This window comes from Ursus arctos, unplaced genomic scaffold, assembly GCF_023065955.2.
Source record: "Ursus arctos isolate Adak ecotype North America unplaced genomic scaffold, UrsArc2.0 scaffold_12, whole genome shotgun sequence".
Lineage (NCBI taxonomy): Eukaryota > Metazoa > Chordata > Mammalia > Carnivora > Ursidae > Ursus > Ursus arctos.
This window is the reverse complement of record NW_026622786.1, coordinates 28413046-28432948: the sequence shown is the minus strand read 5'-3', so window position 1 is coordinate 28432948 and position 19903 is coordinate 28413046. Positions and strand designations below refer to the sequence as shown.

Genomic DNA, 19903 nt, shown 5'->3' with positions numbered 1-19903 from the left:
ACAGGCTCCTCCCAGGTCCCAGGATACCTCTGGGATCCAAGAAATAATATGTTACTACACATGGCTGTATATCACCCCTTCTCATCTTTGTCTAGCACCGTATATATCATTTCCTAAATTGGTCTCCAGAATATTTTAAGTACCTATTTATAATCTGCTCTCTCTAAAACTAGTAAGAGTTTAGGTATAGGGAAAAAAAAAGGACCAACAAAAACAAAAACTAATTTCACAATGCTTTTAGTAACCACATACAAGTATTTTCAAAAATGTAGGATTAAAAAGTTCATTTGTATCATGCTGATGAATCTCTGTTTTTTGCACTGGAGGCATGACATGATGATGAGTAGATCCAATCCTGGCACCCCAAACCCCCAAGACCTTTCTTTCTTTCTTTCTTTTTTTTTTTTTTTTTGGAATTACTGTTTTTTTATTATATTATGTTAGTCACCATACAGTACATCCCTGGTCCCCAAGACCTTTCTAAACGAAAGGTTTGGACCTCCAGTCTTGCCAGGGTATCCCCCCTTCATGCTTACATTCATGTTGGCTGTAGAGTGGGTTGGTATTCCTTAACCAAATCAAGATCAGAAATAAAGATAAAGGCCATACAAGTTCCACCACAAAGCGAATCTGGAAAAACAAGACAAAAAGAGAGAAAGACCAGTGATGCTAAGAGATTACAGGCGACACACCCAGAGTGGACACACAACTCGGCACGTGTCTGTGCAATAGGGCTTGGTTATGGTATATTTCCTAAAGGACTTCCTTCTCTCTCTGTCTCTTTTAGAGAGAGAGTGCCGGGGGCAGGGGGAGGGTACAGAAGGAGAGAGAGAATCTAAGATAATCTTAAGCAGGCTCCATGTCCCGATGCAGGGCTCGATCTCATGACCCTGAGATCATGACCTGAGCCGAAATCAAGAGTCAGATACTGAACCGACTGAGCCACCCAGGCGCCCCAGATTTCCTTCTCCTGTCCCCTTTCCCTCACTACCTCTGCCCTGATATATTAAACTCACAAGACTTTGTGTCCATCCAGGTTCTACTCTGCCTCTATTTCAGGAAACTGCATTAACACAGGACTTTCACCAAGATGTGTGCTTCAGTACTTCTCAGATGTCACTGCACGTGAACACAGATCCTGTTCTGTAGGGCCACGAGCTCTCGAGTGCCTCACGTGCTCTTTCTGCCCTTCCCCACTGCCCTGCCGTCTTCTAGCGCACACTAGACCTTGTATACGTGGTCACTGAATGAATGAACACAGGACTCTGAAACACTGTGATCCACAGCAGAGTCAACAAAAATCTGGGTTTACCAACATCTTTCCTTCCACAAGTTTCTCGTTGCTTCGAGGAAGAAAGCAGGGCATACTGCTGTCAGTTTTTACAATACCGGCAGAGGCTGCTGACAACAACATAGGTTGAAAGCCGGAACTTAAATTTAGGTTCGACTTAGAGTTTTAAGGACTCCTGACTCCAAAGGAAGAAGCAGTTGGTTGGTGCAGCCTCACTCCGTGGCATTGCACGTAAGGGCGTGGGTTGCAGGTGTGGGATGGTTGTGGGGAGGAAGGGGAGGAAGGGGGTGTGATCTGGGGAATGGAAGAACTCTTCTATCCAACCCCCACTCCAGAGACCTTAGGAAGGACACTCCTAAGATCTGAAGGAGAACTTGTGCGCTCCCTGAGAATAGAGACTTAAGTATACATAGACCAGCTAGGGGCCATTTGCATGGTCTTTAACCCTTTGTCATTCCTTTCAAAGAAACGTACATAAATGCTCAGCGAAGTGGTAGACACCATAGCAGGTACTCAGTAAATGTTTATTCCTTTCCTGCTAGTATGTTCTGCTGGCTACAGAATTATGGCAAATTGTAACATAAATTGGTGTGTGTGTGGGGGGGAGATAATGCATTGCAGAAAAAAAATGTTTAGGGCAGATGGCAATTATGCAGTTGTAACTTTTTACTCAGTGTTTTATTCAAAATATGTCTAGGGAAGATATGTTAGAGGAAACACACCAAAATATTATTATATATTATACATGATGTAGATTTTCCTTAAGGCACTCACTTTTCAGGGCTCCCCCAACACATTCTCCTGCAAGATGGCAAAACATCAATATTGGACAATCCCATCCAGTGTTACAGAGACTGACCCCAAGCACACTTGATAGCCATTGGAACGTTGGCTGTTCCCCCAGGGCCAGCAAACCAAAGGAGGAGGAGGGGCTGAGCCTCTTCCCCAGGGACCCTATCTCACTGTTCACACTCCCGCCCTTATAGACCAGCTGCTGGTCCCATGGCACCCTGCACTTTCCTTGTCTTATCACTCATCATAAATCAGGGTCATTACGCCTTCATGAAAATGGAACCCTCACTGGTTGTGAGCTGCCTGAGGGCAGGGACCACGTCTATCTTTGTCACTACTGTGATTCTAGCACCCGACACAGGGCCAGCTTCATAATAGGTGCCCAATAAATATGGAATGAGTGAGCCTTTGTCAAGGACCGGTCTAGGAGTCTCCTTGGGAAGCTGGAGGTGACACTCAGGTCACCGACACTTGGCAGATTTAACAAACCGCACCCCCAGAGGCATGTTCTGTACACTGGCTTCATGCCTTCCATCCCAGGTCCTCCCGACCATGAGTAAGATTGTGGAGCAAGTCTGGCAAGATCGCAGAGTGAGGGATAGGAGCAAGCGATGAAACCGGAAGTTGTTCGTGGTGTCTTCACCGAGGAAGTGAGGCAATCAGTCCAGATTCCACACATCTGATTCTTCCCTTTAAGACAATTGTGTGCAACCTTGGCTTTCTCCCAAGTCAGTCCGCTTCCTTCCATGTAGCAATGTCTGTCTGGGAGTAGTCTGGTATGTCAGACGTTTGGGAACGGGAAGATCTAGGTTAAGAATCACTTTTGGGCTTGTTTCATCACCGAGTCTCAGTTTTCCTATCTGTGAAATGAGACAATTTTCTCCTTCAGTATCCCCTAAGGGTTGAATGTGTCAGTTCTGTGGTTTTTATCCGGCTCTGCTCCCTATTGTATGACCTTGGGTAGCCCGTCCAATCGCTCCCTCAGAACCTCATCTGTAAAAAGGGGGCTGGTACCAGAACCTACCTCCCAGAGCACACTCTGGCACGAGGTAACATTCAATAAACACAAGCCCTTTATTCCTGACCCTCACTTCCCACAAAGACCGCAGGGACACTGTAGGTCACGACACACTGCACAGGCTGAAGAGCAAGGAGGTATCGTTAAAACGACCTGCAAGCTCTTAGCCCCTCCCCCCAGTCATGTCCATGTTTTCTCCCCTTCCCTCTTTCTGGATTCAGAACTGCTCATTTGCCAGGTTGGAAACGTGGGGCTTCCTGAGACAGTGACCACCCACCGTCCCCTTCTCTACCCGCTCTCGGGGCTTGGATTGGGGGAGGGATCAGTCCGCCTGGCCGGCCTGGCGCATGGATAAAACACCCAAACCTACCCTTTTGTTTGTCATATGCTCTCTCCTCTACTCACTCATTCGTTCTTGTAGTTTTGAAGTATCTGGTCTTTGCGAGGCATTGTGGTATGAAGCCCACCCCCTTGGTGGGGGGACCAGATCAGAAGTCTCGTTCTTTCCTTCATTCTTTGGCGGGCCTAGGACGAATGTGGCCTTGCAGGTGTCTGCCTTCCCCGTCTCTCTGAGTTAGGGCCGCTGTTTTTGCCCCGAGTCCCTGCCCCTCACTTGACTACCCTCTTTGAAGGCAGCTCCCAGGTGGCGGCTGGTGGAATCAGGTGAGGAGCTCAGGCCATGCCCCACATCAATTACCCGGGTTTCTCTGCCGTGGGACATCAGGTTGCTCTTTGTTTCTAACACTTCCCAGGTAATTCCAATGTGCAGCTTGGGCTGAGACCCACTGGCATACATAGTGCTTGGTAATCTTTGACAAACGTTTATTGAGAGGTCAGTGTTATTGTTCTAACTCTGCAAGGGTTTGTTTTGGAGGGGCTGCATTTCACACTCCCTCCTGCACAAAGACCACCGGCGGTTCATTTCCAGCCAGGCAGGTCCTCACAACAACCTCTCCCTGTGGCCCCCGCCCCAGTCGCGCTCTGCATCCCCACCCCAAAGCGGCATCCTTGTCCTTGATGCTCAACTGTGCACAGGCATACCCCAGGGAGAAATTCCACAGCGTAATTAAAAACATGTTTTCAGGGCGGCTCTGACTCCCCCCACCCTTTCCCTTTAAACATGTCTGTAACTTTAATTAAGCCCAGCCAAGGCTCAGAAGGGGCCGATGGAAATTTTTTCCCCCCAAACTGGTATTTCCTTGTTCTCTCTCTCTCTTTTTTTGCTTCCCCTCCCCCTCTTTTTACCACTCAATCTACATGGGGGAGGAGGGGTTGCAGGGAAGGGCAGAGTTGTGCTTGTTGTTTTAAATCTCAGCCAGCTAGATTTCCTTCCCTCCTCGTCTGTTTCCAATTTAAAGGTGGGTAGCTGAGGCTTGGAACAAGCTGTTTAATTCTCCCTTCTGCACCCACAATCCGGCCAGGATTCTTGCCTGGATGAATACGGACCCAGGACCTGGGTACGCTTGCGGCGGGCTGCCCACCCTCCCTGCACCCTGCCAGCTTCTCCTTGCCTAATGCTGGGTCCCGGACCAGAGCTGGCAGCCGCACCAGGTGTCCAGGACAAGATACACCCCCTCCGCTCCTGAGTCCTCAGGCCCCCCCAAATATCCTGCTCTGACGTGGAAGCTGGGACAAGGGGCTGACACCAGCGAGGCCTGACACTGTGAGCTCGCAGGGAAAGGAGGCACACCCAATGATCTCTATAAACCGTCCCTGGCACAGGGCCCGGCCCAGAGCAAATATGGGCAGTGGATATTTGCCCGGGACGGTGGGGAGAGCTCTTGTCACTGGAAGTGTCCGTTCTATGGCCGAACTCCTTGAGAAGTCCTCTCTCCCGCTCTCCAAACCCCATTTCTCTTCTGAGCCCCCAGGGCTCACCCCCGCCCCCCACCCCGTGCTTCCTGCTACACAGCTGAGCACATTATTCAGTCAGCAGCTTTGCGCAGGCGCGAGCTCCCACCTGGCTCCGAGTTCCCCGAGGGTGGGGGCTGCGTCTAACTCAGCCGGCTGTCCTGGAGGGACGGGGTGACTGTACGGCCCAGTTTACCAGGTCAAGTGTTAGACTACGTGTATTGCCCTGCTGCCATTGTTCCTAGGACCACCTTTCACTTTCAAAACTGCCCTGGTTTGGATGACAGCCACCCCACCCAGTCTTTGCAGTCTCCGCGACCACAGTGTGTGGTAATGGCCATGTCTGCTGGCTCCACCAGTCACTAGGCTTCTCTGAAGCCTCAGTCCCCACGGGGACACTAGTGGTATCTCTCTCGTGGACCTGAGGTGACCGTACAGTGCCAGACACTTAGTAATACTTGACAAGTGTTAATGGAAGAAGAAAATAAAAAGAAAGGAGGAATGCAGAGATCTAAAGATTTTCATCTTAACGCCCTCAGGGATTGGGAGAAGAGGAATGGGGAAATTTGGTATCTGTTTTGCCCTTGTTCTCAACAGTGAATAACCAACATCATGGAAGTTTGAGGAGTTAAAAAAAAAACCCCGAGGAATTGAGTTAAGGGTGAGGTGTGCTGTCCTTTCTTTAGAGTCACCATTTTGTTGAGGCAAAACCTTCCAGAAGAACCAAAAACTTAGGGAAGGAGCCACGGACCCCTGTCAGAGCTGTGAAAGATGCCTCCATCTTTATTCAGACATCCTGGTCATTCCCGGAATATGGTGGCGGTGGGCAAGTCAGCTGGAGGCACACCAGACAGAGATCTCAAATTGCAGGCCCGCAGGATGGCATCGAATGAATGTCCACCCAGACCAGTCTAGTCCTGGGAGCTTCCCCCAGCCAGGGTTCCCAGCCGGAGCGGTCCGCTCTCACCACAGAGAGGCTGGCAACGTGTCCCCAGGGAGCAAAATGCGGGAAAGATGGAGTCCCTGAGCAGGGGACAACCGCCAACACCAGGGAAAGGGAGCAGAGGCTGTGAGGGCCCCTGAGCCAAACCCTGTCTTTGAAAATAGGGTTATTCTCTGTAATAGCAACATGCTTGCCACAGAAATGGAACCATTCCCGCAGGTAAAATCCTCAAGGATATTGTTTGGGGGCCGCAAAGAGCACATCGAGGGTAGAACTAAGTGAGAATCTTAATTTCTTATGAGAAAGAGAGAGAAAGAAACAGTCGTTAGATTTTCCTTGGCATTTCATAGACTGTAAACACCATGTGGCCAGGGACCGTGCTTGTCTTGTTTGCCCTTATGTACCCAGCACCTGGCGCAGTGCCTGCTGACTAATATTTGTTGACTGAAGGAACACATTAATAAATATATGAATTTAATAGTGAATCTTGCTTAACTTTTCTTTATTTTCATTCTGGAAGGGAAGCTTTTGGAAGCAAGGGATTGAGTCCTTGATTACTGCTAGCACTTGGCTCCTGAGGGCGACAAATAACCTCAACACTAATTTGAAAATCAGAGTAGCTTTGACAAGGAAAGCAGCCTGAGGACAGCGGTGTTTCCCATGTCTGAGGGGGTCCTAACTTGGCTTTCCCCTGCAGCCTCCCTAAGTCCCGTCCCAGTGACACACAGCAGAAAGGACCGACCACCAGTGCACATGGTTGGGTTATGTCCTTTGCTATTTGCTCTTTTTGGGGCTAATTATTAAGCTATTGTCCCTCTGCTCCAAACCTAGCCAGGGTCCCTCTTGGCGGGTCTGGGCAGGAGACCCCAACGGCAGCCTCACTGTGCCCCTTCCCCACAGGTCCAAGTTACAGCTCCATCAACATCTCCTCTGTGTTCCCAAGTGCTACGAGTTCCATGTTCTTCCCTCGGTTCCCTCAATGCTAGGGGTGTAAGCTCCATCGTACGACTGCTGCCTCCATGATACCTTGTTCTCTCTCATCCACTCAGTGACCAGCCTTGTACTTAGCTGACACTGTTCTATATTCCAGATTCTCTCTGACTGAACCCTGACCAAGACACTCAATCACAGGCCTTCAGATGTTCCACCCGTTGGCCCCCTTCTTTCCTAACATTTTTTCCAATGCCCAAGAAAACCGTGTCCCACCTGCATAAACCCATTTTAAACTGATGTTTGGAACAAATCCATTCTCTTCGTCCTCACAGCCAATCTTCCTCCCTGTCCTCCTTCCAAAATCTCCTGGCCTTGCCTGCTTCCTGTCTGTCTAATCTCAGCTCTACTCACCCCTCTTTCCTTCCCCCACCCCCCTTCAGAGTCTTTAGCCATTTGGCATCATTTGGTGTTTGCAAGACCACAAGGCTGTAGCAAAGTGCATGTTTCCTTATAGTTACATATTCACTCTTCATCTCTTTCCAGAAAAAAATTAGAAGCCAAGTGGCATTTGCATGTACAGTCTCGGGGTCCTCTGATCGCCTGTGGCTCTTGCCGGAACTTCTCAGGGGATATTTGGCCGTTGCTACTTTCATTGTTCTTGATCTGAAAAAACACACTACAGGTTTCACTAGCCAGACTAGGAGTCCAGGGCAGAATCTATGTCTTTTGCTTTTAATTCCCTGGTCCAGCCCAGCCCTTAGATCTGCTCCCTGAAAGGGCTCAGTAAACGTCTGTGTTGGTTGTTAAGTTATCATATCTCACTGAATCTAAGACACCATCATTTGTAAGGTGCACTGTTACTTTTTGCACAACTAAGAAAGAAACCGATGTGTCTAGTAAAACTGCCACTTGATTGTGAGCTGTGTCCCCATGTCAGAAATGTGAAAAGTGGAAAGCCAGTGTACCTCATAGAATCAATGAAACATAGTGTCATTGGTCTGGGAGGCTCTTAGAGAGTGTTGTTTTCCTTTGAGCCTGTTCTCTGAGGCTTAGGATCTTCCCATAGCACCCTATGGATGCTCAAGGGCTTGTGGGCTGGACTGGCAGGTTTCAAAACCAGGGCGTGGGGGAAGGGAGGGCCAGGCAATGGATTCATATGCAGGGAGAGCAAAAGAAGACGATACTGTGGCCATGCTGGGCTGCAGGTGGAAAGTGTCCATCTCTGGACAGAGAAACAGGTCTTCCTGTGAAGGACAGTTGTCGGAGAGGTTCAGGAAGCATCCACCTAAGCATTGCTTCGGTGCTAAATGGCAATGAGCCCACCGACAGCTCACCTTCCCCACCCCTACCCCAGCCCACCCCCTCCACTGTTTATTTGCGCCACACCTCACTTTGAGACCGCAGACTGCACCTGTTACCTTTTGCCTTTTCCTCAGGGTCCAGTTCTTCCAGAGCAAAAGCTGGATCTGTCTCGCAAAGCCCATGCTGGTGACCACAGCAACAGGAGATCACTCGGAGCCCTCCGTCTGTGGAGGGACAGCGACGGACATAAATGGCACTCAGAGCTCCTCTGGCTCCAGCGGTGTCCTTCTCCGGGCGATTAAAGGCTAGTTTCCTCCTTCAAAGCATAATCCCTTTTAATTCACGTAAGCCCTTTGTTGAGGAAAGCAGGCTGCCACTCTGTTGGCTCCTTCTTAGGAAGAGAAAGAGAAAGCTGAAGACACGAGTGGCTGGGCATTTGGCAAATGGAGGTGGGGGCATTTCACGGGGAACGTGAGGGAAGCGTGAGCCCCCTTACACACGGACAGAAGCTGAGAAATTCGAGCTGTGCGGTGGGTCCTCCGGGCAAAGGCGCCCAGGTGAAGAACAGAGCTTGGGCTGCGATCTCCCTTGCTTCTGCCAACTGAAGCTTGGGCCCTGCTAGAGGACTGCATCCAAAAAAAGGAGTGCCTTTTTCTTTTCACAAAGGGCCCTTCTGCTCACCAAACGATACAAGTGTGAGGTCACCTCCACCCAGAGCAGCGCCATATGGGCTGGCAGAGCCCCGAGGCTGCGTACCCCAGCACCGGAGAAATCCGATCTGCAGTAAGAGGGAATGAAGGGAATGCACAGAGAGGCCGAGGCAGAGGGCATGAGTCCCAGCTTGGCCCAGTCCCTGATTTCAGCTGTCCTTGGGACACAGCTGCTCCCCTGCTTTTCTTTCAGGCAGTGTAGATATGAGATATTCCCAGTCCTTCCAGTAAAATCCTCCTTTGCCCAAGTTGGCTCATTCAGGTCCTATCAGTTGCAACCAAAAGATTCCTGCCTATTGTGAGTTATCTTAGTCAAGGAGAGGATGTGGCCTGGACCAACTGACATCAGGCCAACAAAATTATTTGCAGCCTATGGGAGTGTGTCTGCATACGGTTCCTCTGTAGGTACCTGATTGCAATATTAATACAAGCAGAAAACTCAAAAGCGTTGCAGCAAAGTTTAAAAGAAAAGAACTACAGTGTCATGAATATCTTTTAAGGAAGTAAAAGAACTCCAAAATATTCAATATTGTCAGCCCCTGTATCTATTAGGAAAAGGTTGACAATGTTTTAAAACATGCGAAGCCGTGTGAAGGCAGAGCAAGAGGGAAGTTGTGTGGTAGGTTTAAAACACATCAGTCATTATACATTATTAGCTGGGACTAAGCCACTTTCTAATTGATCCAAATATACAGAATTGTATCAACTGATTCTCCAAACACTTTGGCGGCCAGTGAGTTAAGTGGGATAGTGATATTTGTTCCCAGTTTTGAACCAACTTCTGGTTTAAAATTTATTTACCATTCACTGTTACAAGAATTCTCTCCAAAGAGCCTCAAAGTGAAACTACAAACACATTTTCCTTTGTTTTTAAAAGTGGAAGCAACACCACATAGTTTATCATCAGAGAGAAATGACGAATATTTCAAAACCATTTGGCACAGAGTAGAGGAAATTCTCCAGAAAAATAATCTCTAAAAGTCCCATATTCAAAAATATCTTTGGAGGAGAAAAAATTAGAAATCATGAGAATTGAGGTAGGGCATGTTTCCCTACCTCCTCAGGATAGTATAGAATTAATACCTATTACTGTGAAGTACTAATTGATAGATTTAAATTTATATTTTTTCCAAGAATAATTATACCAAAATAAAAATAGTCGCTGAATTGCTAAGCAATAACAAAATGCATAAAAGTTTTTACAGAATTGATGTGAGTGTAACCCCAGAACCTTGCTTTTACCTAAAATATTTAGTTTGATTTCATGTATTAATCGATCTTGACTCTTATTTGACGTGGTGTCATTAGTGAGTCTTGGGACTTGGAGGTATTGCACATTGCTTTGACGTGGCCGCTCACGGCAGCAAGAAAAGCATACCCATTTTCTCCTTTGACTTGCTGGAAACATTTACATAAAAGAGATCCGGGTCCCATCACTAATTACTGTGGAGGAGAAATTAAGACCAAACTAATAGAACTTAAGCATTCAGTGGTATCATGGAATCACTGGCTCCATACATGGAGAAATAGATGCTATTTTTCTAATTTAATCTCTCCTCTGAGAATCTTGCACAGAGCTGGCACTAATTTAATCTTTCCTGCAAGAATTTTGGACTTCACGTTGTTTTTATTGTTTGGCTGGTGTACAGATACTAAATTTTAGCATATGAAAATAGTACTATTTGAAAACATAGTCACCTAGAACATTTCTGCAGGCTTTCTTCCCTACTTAGTGAGACACTGCTCTCATGTCTAAGTAATCTTTGCCTCCAAAATATCCCAGAGCCACTCTGAGGGACCACGTAGAGAGAGAACTAGAATGGAAATCTAGGGAGTTCCCTGTGTAAGAAGCAGGCACATGAGTGTTGTATCACAGCACGCCTTCTAATAGCAAAATGTGGAAACTCCCCGAATGCCTATCACAGAAGAACAGATAAATGAATTGTGAGGTAGTCTCTCCGTCAAAGCTCCTAGAGCAGCAAGCATGAACAAATGAGACAAATAATTCTCCCACCCGCAATGCTGAGGAAAAAAAAAAAAAAAAGCCTGACACAAAACATTTTTAGTGCACATTTATATAAAGTTTAAGCACAGGCAAAACAGATCTCTGACATTCAAAGTCAAGATGGTGGTTATGCTTTGGGAGGTTGGGTGGCTGTAAGCGGGTGCAACGGGTATTTCTGGGGGTGCTGGTGTTTCTTTTGATCTGAGTGCCAGTTATTTGGGTGTGTTCAGCTGGTGAAAATCAGTCTGTAAACTCAGGCTTTGTACACTTCTCTGTATGGATGTCATACTTTAATAATCATCATTTTTTAAAGAGCAGTTGAAGGACCAGAATGCAGTGAAGGAAACTGAGCTAGATAAGCTACATATGATGGGGAAAAGTCTGGAAAGAGGGGTGCCCTGGCAGCCACGGAAAGGAGGAATTGTTCCTCAGTACTAAATGGCTCGAGGAGAGGAGGCAGCATAAAGACCGCTGGATTGGATGACTGACCCCTGTGAGAATGGCTTTAAGGAGGCAGAACCCGGAGGCAGAACCCAGAGGCAGAAAGCTGAAGAGTGAGATGGGAGCAGGCAGCTGCCGTCACGTAGCTTGACCGTGTAGGCAGATGCTGGAAACAGTAGCCAGAGGGAACATCAGGTCAACCAGGTCTTCGTTTCTCTGAAGACAGGAGAGATTTGGCCATGTTAGTGTGTGGGAAAGAGCCAGTTGAAAGAAAGACGCTAAAGTTAGTGGGGGATGATTGATGGGGTCCCCAGGAAGGGGAAGGGGTGGAATTAGCCTTGGGCAGGGAAGGGGCACTCTGCATTCCATGGACACTGCAGGGAAGGCGGCCAGGGAGGTGCAGGTGCGGATTCACAGGGAACTGAGGCTGGGAGACGAGGGAGCTCACCCTAGCAGCTCCTGTCCTCCCTATGGCATAGGAAGAATAAAGAGATTAAGTGAGATAAAGTGAAAATACTTTGTGAACTATAAATCATAACACACACACCAATTTATAGGGAGGGAATATAATGGCAGAGTAATTTCTAGACAATGTGTAGAGCTCTCGGGAGCCAAATTAGTCGTGGATAAACCCCTTCCCACCACAGACAATCCCCCTCACACTCGTTATTATATTCATCTAATTAGTTGGCAAATCACAGGTAGAATCTTGTTATTTGGTTCAGCTTAACAGTTTAAACCAATAATCAGCACCAACAGAAATGTTCTCTGGACATTCTTTTCCCAGTTACAGTTAATTCTGCTCCAGGAGAACTGGTCCCTTTCAAAGGTTTGCTGTTTTCAAAGGAAGACCAGGTCCTAGTTTCTGGATCTCATCCTCCACCTCACCCATGCTGCACCCCACAAGGCCCCCTGTTGGTTTCCCTGTATTTCTCTTTCCTGGACCCTCAGCCCAGCTCAGATCTCTGGAGTTGGCTCCATTTTTTTCTCATTGCTTAGACTGCATGAAGTGTCTAGGGGCACCCCCCACCTCCAAAGGCAGATGACTTTGGGGAAATTATTCACATGGAAATTAAAGATCTAGCAAGGTATTTGTGTCAACTATCTGGCCTGGTACCTTCGGAAAGTCTTCGCGGACTTCGGGAGGTAAGGGAGGGGCGCAGGGCACATACCCCAGTGTGAAGAACGCTGCTCTAGCAGAAAACATAGTCAAGCCGTTACCGAAAGCGAGGAGGCAAATTGCTATTCCAAGCACATTTCATACACTTGCTTCAAAAGCTGCTTAGAGTTTTGCTGACTTGATATTCAGAAAACCCACCAGAGCCCAGAGATTTTACATTTTCTGGGTATTAAGTGCAAAATGCTTCGCAGATAATGGAGTTTGGGGGATGCCGGGGAGTGTTTTATAGCAGACCATTAGTCTGGGCTGTTGGCACATGAGCTGGAGCGGGGTTTTGAGCCGCTGGCGGTGCGCACGTCTGATAACACCTGAGTAACCTCACTCCCGGGGCATCGTGAACTCAGCTTCAAGAGTCAGGCATTCCCAGGGGCTCTGGCTAGAGGCAGGCAACACAACCAAATGACAAACTTAAACAACAGAGGAAAAGAGGCATTTGGGGGCCCAAAATTATTTTTGAAACCAGGGACCTGGACTAATTCAGAACAAGTTCTTTGTGGCGCTCCGTTTAATGAGATAAGTAATGACAAGAGTCTGGGTCCCTGTGTGGAAGGTGCGTGTCTCCTCACGATGCCGAGGAGGAGCTGGAGCCCGCCCTGGGGCATTTGCCATCTGGAGGTTGTCAATGGCAATCTCTGCAGATCCCAGCCACACACTTTCCACGACAGGTGCAGAGCCCGCCTCCTGGGCAGCCTCGCAACAGGCGAATGATCTGGAGGCGCTCACTTCCATTCACCTGCTAAGTGGCAAGACCAAGCAATGACCAAAGGCAACGTAGTCTTGCAGTTACTGTTTGACCTCGAGCATGGCGGAAGCAGAAGGAAAATGGAAATGACTCAGGCAGTATTCCGTGAGGTGGCAGAAGCAGCGTGGGAAAATACTCACATGAATCTTGCCTACTCAGCCCAACAAAAAAATCTTGTGGTTTGTTGTTGGATTCCTTCAGCTAAATTTGTCAGAGACGGAAAAAAAAAAACCCCTCTCTTGGGTGAGGAAGTCTCTCCCTTCAGACAGTGCCCTACCGCTCCCCTCCTCAATGACTCATAGCACCCCTGGCCCTCTGCTTCCTTCTCTCTTTACACCTTTGGGCAGGTAAGGAGGCACGGGGAAGAGGTGTGTCAGCCTTTGTTCCTGCCCTGGACTCTTCTCTGGCTCAGCCCTGGTGGAAATGCTGCTCTGGCGTTTTAACGAACACGGAGAACCATGGCCGTGCTGGGGACCAAGCAACCCCCCTTAGCGACCATCCTGGAGGCCCCGTGAATGGTGTGCATGCAGCTTCTGTCCCCATAGCTTCATCAAATTCTGATTCTCTTTACTTCTTAATGAAATCAAATTCTTTAAAAAGCGCTATGCCTTGATTAACGCTCAATATAGGGTTGAGTGTGAGTACTGCGATACGATACAACGGTGTGGTCTTTGCAACCAGACAGAACTGGGCTCAGATCTCAGATCTGCCCCTCAGCTGTGGACTGCTGGTGAATCTCCAGACCTCCCTAGGTTTTAAAAATCTGGATGTTGCTATTAAAATGATGAGAGAAAAAGCCTGCATTAAACCAGGAGCTCCTTGAGAAATGCAAGAAGTTTTCTTTTTCTTAATAAACGATGCTTCTTTATTTTTCTCTCAGCCACTGTTTAAATAGGTAGATTATACCTGGAGAAAGATGGAACACGGTCCACTGAAGTTCCTTAATACAGAAAACTGTGTTGCCTTTTTAAGAGGCCACATTAGGTCAATATTGGTTTCTCAGCAAGGCCTGGAGAAACCATCTTAAGTGAAAGTCCTGTCATCAAAGACAAAGCAAACCTTGCAGTAAAATAGTTATCACTGGCTTTCAACCTTCAGCAGCTAAACTGCAGCTTGAGAATGGCAAACACTCAGGGCCCAAACTGAGGAATTAATCCCAGCAGGGCTGTTGTAAACCCTTTCCAGAGCACTTAGGCCTTCTCTCTGAAACATGCTGGATCTGGACTTTGAGGATGTCAAAAGAACATTTTTAAACTCGACTCATGCTCTGTGTAGAAGGTGCATCCGGGTTTGGATCCTCGGTAATGCAGGATAAAAAGTGTATTTCTTAGAGAAGGAATAAAGCAGCCCTTTGGCTCAAGTTTCCTTCAAGCCCACTGGGCCAGAGCAGGGGAGGTGGGCGTGGGGTGAGCTCTGGGGAGAATGTCCAGGGACCGCGTCACTGCTGCGATGATGGCTGGTGAACACGTGAAGACATCAATAGAGATCAAGCAGAGAGAATCCAGACAAACTTCTCCAAGAGAAGTCTGTTTCCAAACGCGGGAAGCGTCGTCAATGCTTCCTAAAGGCACCTGCCTTCTAGGCTGACCATGATCGCCAGATCTGGGTGACACCTGTGCTTGGTAATAATTAGTCCACTTTAAACCGACTCACTTTTCATGCTTAGCTGAATCCTCAACAACGATCAGGGAAATCACAGGTTTTGTATATTTTTCTAGAGTACTTGAGAGCATAGACTACTAAAATACATTTTTCACACACCTCTGAAAATAATCTTGTGTCCCAGCAGTAGGTACACTGTGCTTGTAAGACGCTTCTTTAGATGAGCAAATACATTGTCAGAGGAGTGACTATTACAGGTAGGGGGTTAATGGTTCTTTTTCTTTTTCTGTACTACTTACCAAACCTCCTCCCAACCTCTTTCTGGCTGAAGAGATTCTTAATAAAGCCCTCCCTTTTCTTTAGTATCTGTAAATGTGTTCATGTTTCGTCTCACTTAAGCCTCGCAATGTGCAGAGAGGTGGGCCTGACACACAGTAGGACTCCACTCATGGAAGAAATCAAGGCTCAGAGTTTAAATTCCTGACTCACCGACACATAGCTAGTCAGTACTAAGGCAGGAGGAAGAGCCTAAGCTTTCTGACTCCTCACTAGAGTGTCCACTCTTCCTTGGTTATATCCACTTCTCCTTAGCAAACCACAGTGGACAGGGGCCAGGTGTGTGTGTGTGTGTGTGTGTGTGTGCGTGTGTGTGTTTACGCTACTCTCATCATCATGCACCAATTTTAAAGACAGGAACTTAGGTCAAGGCCAGCTTGTCACAGAGATAGGACTTCTCTTCCAATTCAGTGGAAAACTGTGGCTTCCATTCTCTTCAAGATTTTGGTGGTTAAGGATACGTGCTTCTGAGTCAGACACACCTGGGTTTGAAACTCCGTTCCGCTGCCTAATAGTGTATGACCCTGGGAAAGTTTGTAAAAGTTGAATTTTGATGAGTTTCATCATCCGTAAAGTGGGAATAATAACACTCGATGCACGGGGTTGTTGGGGATAGTGACTGTTGAGCACTCCTACCTCCCAGGGCCGTGATTAAATGAGATAATCTGAAAGAAGAGCTTATCACTGTGCTGGGTCTAAAGGGAGTATTAAGTAGTGGCTACTATTACTTTCATCAGAAATGTCTACTGTTGATGCCTTGGCTATCTAACATTTTGAAATCAATGAGGACATGATTGAGTTTTTATAGCAGAGGCCCATCTACATACATAGGAAAACATACCTGTGATAACGGGGATGTCCATTCAAGCATTTACTATGTCCCCTCGAAGCCGCCATGGTGCTCTCTCGTCTCTCCGTCCTCATTTCAGTGACCCAGTGACCACTGCCATCCCTCCATATACCTTCACGGCTGCAAAGATGACCTCACGTTTTTATAGGGCTTAAAAACGTGCACTGACTCAGGTATACTAACTCACTTACCCTTCACGGCTGCCCGGTGTTGCCATTCTCATTTCATGGAGGAGAAAAGGCTCTCAGAAAGGTTGCATGACCTGCCGAGGTCACATAGCGTGTAAATATAAAAATTGGGACGGAAACACAGGCCTTCTCATTCTTTCCAACCACAGGAGCCTCTGACAAAGCAGGAAATAAATACATGGTTGAATCTTCCTCTGACTTGCATCTCCTCTTCCTGGTACATAATGTCATAAGCTTCTGCAAAAAGTTACCCAGTGCACTCGGCAGCGGGAAGCACCCCCTCTTCGACTGACACTGATGCAGGAAGCTGTCCTTAACTACGACTGGACCGCCGTTGGCTGGTCATGGTTTTATCCCTTTTATTTAAACAGGGAATTCAGGCCGCTGGAAGTGAGCATTTTCTAAAAAGGAAAACTGAGTCATTTGTTTTTCGCTGATTTCCATTCTAACCTCCTTCTGCGTTGATAGATGGCAAATAGCTCCCAGACCTTTCGGTGACTCATCCGCACATTGGCAGCTTGTCCGAGGTTCCAGTTCAGTCTCGGGATACTAATTTCCTGTTTCCTCCCCATTTCAGAAAGCATCACGATAGACTGTGAGCATGCAAAAGGAGGAAAAGCTGGGTTGGCTTTAGAAACCGCTGTGCCCTTCGATTGTGAGATGAGATCTCTGACTGAGATCCTGCGCGCAAATGTATCACTGCCATCTTTTTCAAAGGTCAGGTAGAGCCCCCTTCAAAGGTCTCTGGGTCCCAGACTTCACTACACCTCCGAGAAAAAGTAAGGGAAGCCAAGATGGGAGAGAGGAGGTAAATGGGGAGAAGAGAGCAGATGGGGGAAGGGTGTAACTTTAGGTCCATGTCCCAGTGCCTCAGCCCAGGGTAGGGCAGATCACAGGAATACGGAAGCCAATGGAAAGGTCCTCCTCGCTCCTCTCCTCCCACAAAGACCTCACAGCCTGAACCACCATTTGAGTTGAGCATTTTTGCAACACTGTTTACCAACTTGCTGCCCACTACAGAGAACTCTTATGTGGGCAAATGATCAGCAGTATTCTCTCTTGATTAGATTATGAGTTCTATTTGAAGTTGTTTTAGTGGAGTCTACATTTTACCTTCATTCAGATTAAAGGGTAGAACTTGTAAAAACACTCCCAGTAGCTTTGATAAGACAGTTTAATTCATTGGGTTTGAAAACATTGACTCCGAGACTGAATTTCAACCAGGAATAAATGTCTCCAAGGGGCAGATGCGGTCCCTGGTGTATAAATACACTTGTTAGAAAACAGGTTAGAAAAACAGTTTAATACACGCCTAGCATGGGAACAGTCCCATGCTAGCCTACGTTGTTAAGCTCTTCCATAAGTTTCCTTCGGATACTGGAAGTGAAAAACAAAACAAAACGGAACAAAGCACAACCCAGCACGGTCTTCCTGTCGGTGTCACATCCCCTGCATCGGAATCAACGAGGAGCGGCTGTGAAGCATGCGGATTCCCAGGCTTTGTGGCTGAGCCACTCTGAAAGTCTCTGGGGGTGAGGTCTAGGAATCCGTAGGCTTCACAAGCTTTCCAGGCGATTCTGATGCACCTAGCATTGGTGAAGCACCGCGGAGATCAGAAAGACAGGCCATTCTTCCACTGGGGGACGAGGGCTGCCTTCAGGCCCCGTCGTCCAAGTTCCGTTAATGCTCGCAGCTTTAGGATTGCTACGAAGAAACCGCTGTTGTAGGAGCCACCAAGGATGGAACTGATTTACACCAAGAAAATATAACACTGGCTTCCATTACATCACCGGCAAATCTTTGGGAACTTTTTTTTTTAAAGATTTTTTATTGGGGGGGAGGGGCAGAGGGAGAGAGAATCTGAAGCAGACTCCTCACTGAGCTCCAGCCCGACAGACAGCTCGATCTCACGACCCTGAGACCACGACCTGAGCCAAAATAAAGAGTTGGACACTTAACCAACTGCACCACCCAGGCACCCCAGTCTCTGGGAATTTTAACTTACTGAATCATATAACTCAATTCTGGGATCTTATATGTGAACCTTTTACTGGAAGGGATGGTTATTGATCCATTTTTAAGTCAAGGGAAAGAACTCCGTAAATATAAAGAATGTTTTATGACAACAGGAGCCTATTCTTTCTGCAATCTTAGATTGTTAGCACCTGGAATCTTTTAATTAAAACACATTTTTTTAAGATTTTATATTTTTAAAGTAATCTCTACACTCAGTGCAAGGCTGGAACTCACGACCCTTACATCAAGAGTTGCACACTCCACCGACTGAGCCAGCCAGGCACCCCACAAAATTTTTTTTAATTACAAAAGAGGTCATGCCTGTCCGGGTTAAATCAATAATCTGGTGGGCTCAGGTGACAAGTGAAGCAATCACAGCTGTGGCTTTGTCAGCATTCTAGTTCCTTCCAATCGCTGGGCTTGAGCAAGGACTGCCAATGCCCCTCCGGTGAGCCTCCATCTCAAACCAGTTCACCGAATTATAGAACCAGTTACCAAGGGTTGTCTACACGACAGGCCAGTATGCTGGGTACTGTGGATAGAATTAGACATAATATTAAAAAGAGGGCCTCTCAACCCTTAGCTGGGCGTCAGAATTACTGGTAAAGCTTTTTCAAAATATTGCAGAATGGGCCCACCCCACATCTATTGAATCGGAACCTTTGGGGGCAACATCCATGTTTGAATGCACAAACCGCCCCAAGTGGGTTTAATGCAAGGCCAAGGCTCAAGACCACGGTGCTAAAAACCCTACCTTCTGAGAATTTTTAGTCTATAATGGATGATGCTGATATAAATACATCTGGCAGGGGACATGTATTAAGAACACATGAGAGACAAAACACAACAACGAAAGATAACATCAAATCCGACTTAGAAACAAGCGCATAGATGGGAGGATAAATGCAGAATTGGCAGTGGCTAGCGAAACACAGACAGATCTCTGGGCAGATTCTATCGCATCGGGTTGATGGGAGGAGCAACAGATTCTGCTGTTGGTGTTTTTGGAATTTCAAATTAAAAGCTTATAGTCAAAAACTGGTTCTAGTTTAGAAGGCAATGCTTTAACTTTTTCACAATTCTAATGTATTGGAAGTTACAGAAAAATTGCACCAAGTATCCAGAGTATATGCAATTTGTATTGAGATGATACGGTCTTCAATTTCTATTGTAGGGCAGAGCTACAAATAGCTGAGTTCTGCATAAGACGGAGTATGTTATCCAGGAAAAATGAAAGACTAAAACAGATATGCACATTATGTCCATGTTTAAATGAAATCCAGGCAGTCGTATAGCAAGTGAAAAGAAATCGAGGCTTGGCCATCTGGCTGACGAGAGGTTCTCTGGAGGGCATTCTGGGAATGCATTTCTCTTGGCAGTTGCTCTAGTGGACGCAAGTCAGTTCTAAGCAGATTTCCTTAATCCTCAGCTCTAACTGGGTCAGCGTCATCTGATTTTAAGTATTATTACAGGAGACATATGCACGATGATTACCGAAAGGGCTACAACCACCTTGCCTGGGGAGTTGCTTTTTCTTTGAAAATGTTCAAAAGACCCAATTCACATACGTGGACAAGTCTCCGGTGAGACCACCACTATTTTCGGGGCAGGAACAAACTGAGGTGGCCCTCAGATGACAAACATGCCAAAACTTCCATTGAGGGTGGGTTTTTTTTGTTTTGTTTTTGTTTTTTGAATAGGCT

The 19903-nt window shown here is 47.0% G+C and overlaps 1 protein-coding gene across 1 annotated transcript in view; it reads right to left on the bottom strand.

The window, feature by feature from the left end:
- ABCA4 (ATP binding cassette subfamily A member 4) overlaps positions 1–16711 on the bottom strand; it is a 134402-nt gene extending 117691 nt beyond the window's left edge. Inside the window, exons 1-3 of the mRNA XM_026497583.4 lie at positions 15988–16711; positions 8247–8354; positions 537–630 (exon numbers count right to left, since the gene is read on the bottom strand). Of these exons, the coding sequence (XP_026353368.1) occupies positions 537–630; positions 8247–8312 (160 nt within the window). The 5' untranslated portion in view covers positions 8313–8354; positions 15988–16711. The remainder of the gene's footprint in view (positions 1–536; positions 631–8246; positions 8355–15987) is intronic.
- Positions 16712–19903: the final 3192 nt, after the last annotated feature.